Source organism: Mastomys coucha, unplaced genomic scaffold, assembly GCF_008632895.1.
Source record: "Mastomys coucha isolate ucsf_1 unplaced genomic scaffold, UCSF_Mcou_1 pScaffold21, whole genome shotgun sequence".
Lineage (NCBI taxonomy): Eukaryota > Metazoa > Chordata > Mammalia > Rodentia > Muridae > Mastomys > Mastomys coucha.
Window position 1 is genome coordinate 93,112,447 of NW_022196904.1, and position 6,869 is coordinate 93,119,315.

Below are 6,869 nucleotides of genomic sequence, written 5' to 3' on the forward strand. Positions count from 1 at the left end.
TTTTTTTTTAACGTATTCATTGTTTATTTTTGAGACTAGTTTCACTGCCTTACTGAGGTTGGCCCTGGACTTCTGGGGGCAAATATCATCCTGCCTCTTAAGTAACTGGAACTGCAAGCACCGGCTTCCCCAAACCTCCTCCACCTGCTTGTTTCTGTTTCAGTAGCCAGAAGAGATCCAGGTGTCCTCACCTGGCTTAGGCCTTATTGGTCATTCTTCTTGCTTGGGTCTTTGCGCTGAAAGTTATTTCGGTTCCTTGTTTGCTTACTCAGAGATAGTTAACAAGAGTTAGCTGTTGCTGGGGAGAGAGCCCTAGGTGTTCTTGGTAAGATACTGATCCTGAATATTTTCCATGTTAGGCTAATGTATGGGCATTTTGCACCTTCATAGATGGTTTAAACACCCGCCCACCATTGTCCAATACTCTCACTTTTCAGAATTCCCTCCACCTCCTTGTTCTGAGTCTTCACTGCAATGCTAGAGAGTTTAGTCATGGCCAAACACAGAAGATAATTCGCTTCTCTTTATTTTTTATGAAAAATGTCAATGGAAATAAAGCGTGTTTTGGCATAAAAAAGTGTAATAAGCACCCTTTCAATATTTATTTAATATGAAATAAACTACGAGCTTATACTCCAGCTAGGAATGACAATTTAAAAAAAAAAAAACTAAGTAGTTTATAGACTATATAGCTTTAGCTTTCAGAGTAACCGAACTGAGACAGGGTTTCTCTGTGTAGCCCTGGCTGTCCTGAAACTAGCCCTATAGACCAGACTGGTCTTGAATTTAGAGATTTGCCTGCCTCTGCCTCCCAACTGCTGGGGTTAAAGGTATATGGTACCACCTCCTGGCTTTTCAGTAGGATCTTAAGGAATTTGAAGCTTTAATATAGGTGAGCTTTCCTTTAAAACAGAGAGGAAGATGTTCCGGAGGAGCTGCAGAGAAAGGAACAGGAAATTGGGCTTGGAATGATGCTGCCGAGTGAATATGGCTGGGGGTCTTCAGGGTAAAGAGAAGGCTAGGAAAAAACCTCGTCCTAATGCCTTCGGATTCTTGCTGTCATCAGAGAAAGAATCCAGAGACGAGGCTCTGTGAGGAGTTGGAGGACATTTTATGACAGAGCAAGTACACTTCAATGGTCTGGTGCATGTTGATAATTCCCTCACTTAGGAGGTGTAGGCAGGACGATCAGAAGTTAGTTCCAGGTCAACCTTGCTTATCCAGCCAGTTAGCCTGGCCTGGGCTACATGAAACCTTGCCTCAAAAATGCAAATTAAAAGAAATAATAAAGAAGAAGAAAAACGAGAATGAGAAAGAATATGTGTGCCACGTGTGTGTGACTTCAGAGGTCAAAAGGGGTTTCAAATCCTGTGGAATAGGAGTTATGGATGTTGTGAGTCAACATGAGGGTGCTGGGAACTGAATACTTGGATCTTCTGGAAGAGCAACAAGTGTTCCTAGCCACTGAACCATCTCTCCAGACATCATAGTGATTTTTAAACTTTTCTTTTTATTATTTACCAATCAGCTGTAAGTTGAACATCTTTTAATGTTCATTAGCTTTTGAGACAGGGTTTCTCTGTATAGGCCGGTCTGTCTTGGAACTCACTCTGTAGACCAGGCTGGCCTCGAACTCAGAAATCTGCCTGTCTTTGCCTCCCAAGTGCTGGGATTAAAGGCATGCGCCACCACTGCCTGGCTTTCTTTTGTTGTTTTAAATTGTATATACAATGCGTACTGATTATATGCATTTACCCTTCTCATTCTTTTGGCTCATTTGGCCAAGAAATTGTCAGTCCTGTTTACCCTTTCAAAGAACTTTTTCATTGGACCTTTTTACACCTTTAGTTTCCAGCTCACTCATTTCAGCTCTTATTTCTTTCTACTAATTTTGGTATTGGTTTATTCTTGTTCATAGTAAGATCTTGATTTGAAATACATGACTTTTTTTTTTTAATTCTATTTTATTTTTGATTTTTCAAGTCAGGGTTTCTCTGTGTAGCTTGACCCTACTGGAGCTCACTCTGTAGATCCTGCTGGCCTCAGACTCACAGAGCTCAGCCTGCCTCTGGCTCCCTGGAGCTCTGCACCACCACTGCCCATTGGTTTTGTTTTGTGTTGTTCTGTTCTGTTTTGTTTTGTTTTAATCATGGAGGCCAGAAAACAACCCTAAACCTGCCACGTCCCAATCAAAATGACTGTCCCAACACTCTACTGCATGGCCAACTACTAGGAAGAAAAGTGAGACCTTGTCTGTCACTAGTGTGTTAGCAGTGTGCAAATTCCAGCTCTTCTGTTGTTGGACTGCGTGTCTGCACAGTGCTCAGGCCTGTGTTAACTGTTTTCTCTTCCTCCTCCCTACTCTTTTCTGTGTCATCACTGCATTCTTCATCTGGAGTATTTCTGTTCCATTTACCAAATTATTATGGGTTTATTTTCTGTTGCAGATTCTGTCTAGTCATGAGTGAAAACTGAGTGCTTTCAACCATCATATTATCTACCTTGAAGGATACTTAGTGGCTGTCTTGTCCTGAGTTACCTTGGAGAACTGATCACCATTGTTTTATAATCTGGCTAGCCATCCGGCAGTCCTTAAGAAAGAAGAGCCTCAGAGATTAGGACGGGAAAAGATACAGGGCATCTGAGCATAATGCCCTCAACAGGTCCGATGGATGTACAGAAGGAGGCCACTTGCCTTGTCTGCCAAGAGCTTTTGACACAAGCCCTGAGTCTAGGCTGTGGCCACCATGTATGCCAAGCCTGCCTCACCATGAACCAGAGTGCAGTGATCAACCCCAGAGGGAAAAGCAGCTGTCCTGTGTGTGGGACTAGATTCTCATTTGAAAATCTACAGGCTAATAAGCATCTGGCAGATGTAGTAGAGAGACTCAGGGAAGTCAAGTTGAACCCTGACATTGGGGAAAAGAGAGATCTCTGTGTACACCATGGAGAGAAACTCCTTCTCTTCTGTAAGGAGGACAAGAAGGTCATTTGCTGGGTTTGTGAGCGTTCTCAGGAGCATCGTGGTCACCACACATTCCTCCGGGATGAAGCAGTCAGGGAATGTCAGGTAAGTCCATGATGGAGGAAGATAGGGCAGAAAAGGATTATGTGATCTTCCCATCATTCTTGATTCACATTGCCACTAGATTCCTAATGCCTAGAAATGTCCTTTCTTTCCATTTATATAAGGGGTTGGCCTGCAGTACACACACTCTTGATCAAGAACAGAAGGTTTCTGGTCCCTTTCCCTTGCATTGCTTGGGTGGGGAATGCTTTCCAAGTGAATTGCATTCACTGCTCCTCTTAGCAAGGCAACTGCAGGGCAACACTATAAATTGGGTGTGAGGAAAGGGTTGCCTTGCTGCACGGTCTGTACTTAGTCTAAGGGAAGACAGTGTGTAGGTGATGACTTTACTCCTCTAGGGATAACGAATGCACTCATTCACCTCCTTAGATGTTCTTCCATGCTGTGAACACTATGCATCACCCTCAAAGCTTTTCTGGGAACAAGCTGGTTTCTTTCTTAGTTCACTGTCCAGGTGGAATGCATGACAGGTTTGATTCCTTTCACACAGGAGAATCTCCAGAAAGCTCTCAAGAGGCTGAGGAAGGAGCAGGAGAAGGTCGAGACATTGGAAGCTGACATCAAAGAAGACAGAATTTCCTGGAAGGCAGGAATCTTGAGTGATGCTGAGAGCTATTTTAGGATGACCTTTGATTCTCATCCAATTAGGCCCTTTGTTTCCTTGCATTTGATAAGTCCAAAGCTATCTGACAAGTTACTTTTTAGGGACGAGGGAAGGGAGCATATCGTTGTAAATACACATACGTATTTAAAATTGATTACAAAGGTAAACTGTATAATGTCGAAGGCTGGAAGAGTCTTTGTTCTTCTCTTTCCCACCGAGGCCCTGACAGTTCTGCTAGAAGATACCATGCAAAAAACAAATAAAAAAATGAAAATCCCTCCCAGTTTGAAACCAGTTTACTCTAGGTTTCAAAACCAGGAGTGCTAATGTAGGGAGACACAAATGCCCAAGACATCCATCCGTCTACAATCTGAGCCTCATCCTAGTTTTGGGTCATTTTTGGATGTTCCTTAGCTAAGGCCAGGATAGGGCTGTTTGTTTAGTCTTCTTGTTTTGATTTGTTTGTACTAAAGGGAAAATAGAAGAGAAGAATAGTATCTCTCAAATTGCTGTTGCATTCCTATGTCTCCCTTGGTTTGAAGTCCTACTTACACTGACACCTTCCTTCAGCCTGGCAGACTTGTTTGTTACATCTTTCTCCCTCCCAATGTTCATTCCTGCAGCGCCAGATCCAGACTGAGAGACAAAGGATACAAACAGGCTTTAATCAGCTTAGAAGAATCCTGGACAAGGAGGAACAGAGAGAGCTGAAAAGACTCAGGGAAGAGGAGAAGATGATACTAGACAGCCTGGCGGGGGCAGAGGCTGAGCTGGTTGAACAGAGCCAGTTGGTGGAGGAACTTATCTCCGATCTAGAGCGTCGGTGTGAGTGGTCAGACACAGAGCTGCTGCAGGTAGGAGGAGCTCACCCCCAAGTGCAGAGATAGTTTCTCTTTCCTTCTTGGGGCTAATAACATAACATTGGATGGAAGTCATGGAAGAGAATATTCTCTTCTTCTTTCTCTTTTCCTACCTTGGGGGAAACCATTCAGTTTTTCCCCATTAAGTGTATTAGCTGGCTGGTTTGGGGGGCTGGGGGGTGGGCGATGTTATACATCTTTGATGGGCTGCAGAGGGTGCCTTCTAATCCTGCCTGCTCTCTTCTTTTTTTTTTTTTTTTTTTTTTTTGATTTTTTTCGAGACAGGGTTTCTCTGTGTAGCCCTGGCTGTCCTGGAACTCACTCTGTAGACCAGGCTGGTCTCCAACTCAGAAATCTGCCTGCCTCTGCCTCCCAGGTGCTGGGATTAAAGGCGTGGGCCACCACCGCCCGGCCTTGGCCTTGCTCTCTTCTTTTTACATGAAAGTATGTGGAAGTTTGTCAAATGCTTTCTTTGGGTTTTCACCATCATTGAGATTGTGTGGTTTTTATTCTTTATTCTATTAATATGGACTGTCACATCGACTGATGTCTTTATGTTGAACCAAACCTCCTTTATGGGATAAATATTTGTTCATAACTATAATGGCCATGGGTTTTTATTTATGTTTTGTGATTTAAATTTTTTCTTTTCTTTTTTCTTTTTTAAGATGTACTTATTTTTTATGTGTATGAGTACATTGTAGCTGTACAGATGGCCGTGAGCCATCATGTGGCTGTTGGGAATTGAACTCAGGACAGCCCCGCTCACTCCGGCTTAATACATTGTAGCTGTCTTCAGACGCACTAGAAGAGGGCGTCAGATCTCATTACAGGGTGGTTGTGAGCCACCATGTGGTTGCTGGGAATTGAACTCAGGACCTTCGGAAGAGCAGTCAGTGCTCTTACCCACTGAGCCATCTTGCCAGGCTCTGTGATTTTTTTTTGTGCGTGTGCGTGTGTGTGTGTGTGTGTGTGTGTGTGTGTGTGTGTGTGTGTGTGTGTGCATACATGTATTTATGCACACAGGTCACAGCCCAAAGGTAGAGATCAAAGGACAGCTTGTGGGTGTCTGTCCTCTCCTCCCACCGTATGAGTCCGGGGATTGAACTCAGGTCACCAGGCTTGGCAGCAGGCATCTCTACACACTGAGTGCCCTTGACTGCCCTCTTTCACTTCTGTACCCAAGCACTATAGTGCCAAGCTGGATCCAGTGATGCTTTTGTTGCTTTGTCTCTTCTTGTGTTGCTTTAAAAATTTTGGTGTTGTCTATTCTCTCGACTTTTAGTACAATTCAACAGTGAGGCCATGGTTGGCCTTTGCTTGAACTTAGACTTCCAATCTAATCTTTTTACATGTTTTGTCTTTTTGAGTCAGTATTGGTTGGCTCTGTACTTGTGGGAATTTGTTCATCGTCTTTAATTTATATAATTTATTTATTTGTTTATTTTGTTTTTTTGAGACAGGGTTTCTCTGTATAGCCCTGGCTATCCTGGAACTCACTCTGTAGACCAGGCTGGCCTCACTCAAACTCAGAAATCCAACCTGCCTCTGTCTCCCAAGTGCTGGGATTAAAGGCGTACGCTACCACTACCTGGCTCTAATTTATTTTTTTTATAACACAGTAAACTGGGGTGGGAATCCAGGGCCTCACACTTGCTAGGTAAGCAACCCACCTCCAAGTCACACCCCAGTTCCTCATGGTTCTTTTTAATTTTGTTGTTGTTGTTTTGTTTTTGTTTTGAGATCAGATCTCACTAAAAAGCCATGGCTGGCCTGGACTCACTATGTAGACCTGGCTGGCCTTGAACTCACAAACTCAAACTCCTTCCTCTGCTTCCTGAGTGCTGGGATGAAATGTGTGAACCATCATGATTCTTTTTAATTTCTTTAAAGTTAATAGCAATGTCTTGTCTTTTCTTTCCAGTTTTAAAATTTTATCTCTTCATTTTTTCCCCTAGTGTGTCTAGACTGAGAGCTGCCAGTTGTGTTGATATTTTGGCATAACTTTAAAACAAGGGAAAAGGAAAGAATCTGTATTTTTAGCCAATTTTGCTGCTGAGTATCTGTAACCTCTGCACTTAAGAGGATGAAACAGGAGGTTCAATGCCACTCTGGGCCACATTTAGAGAAGCATCTAGGAAAAAAAATAACTCACTCTTGATTCTCCAATTCCGTCATCATTGTTGTCCTCGTCGTAGTCCTCTTCCTCCTCCTCCCTCCCCCTCTCCCCCTTCCTCTCCCCCTCCCCCTTTCCCTCTTCCTCCACCACTGCTGCTGGTGCTGCTTCTTCTGCTGGTTCCCCCTCTCCCTCCCCCTC

At 43.5% G+C, this 6,869-nt stretch overlaps 1 protein-coding gene across 3 annotated transcripts in view; it reads left to right on the plus strand.

Moving 5' to 3' along the window:
- Nucleotides 1-6,869, plus strand: part of LOC116102719 (tripartite motif-containing protein 34A) — a 10,732-nt gene that overhangs the window by 566 nt on the left and 3,297 nt on the right. For 2 of the 3 annotated variants that reach the window (XM_031387709.1, XM_031387710.1), the window contains exons 2-4: nt 2,448-3,070; nt 3,579-3,674; nt 4,316-4,546. In XM_031387709.1, the coding sequence (XP_031243569.1) occupies nt 2,651-3,070; nt 3,579-3,674; nt 4,316-4,546 (747 nt within the window). In that variant the 5' untranslated portion in view covers nt 2,448-2,650. The remainder of the gene's footprint in view (nt 1-2,447; nt 3,071-3,578; nt 3,675-4,315; nt 4,547-6,869) is intronic. The other variant, XM_031387711.1, reaches the window with a different exon arrangement.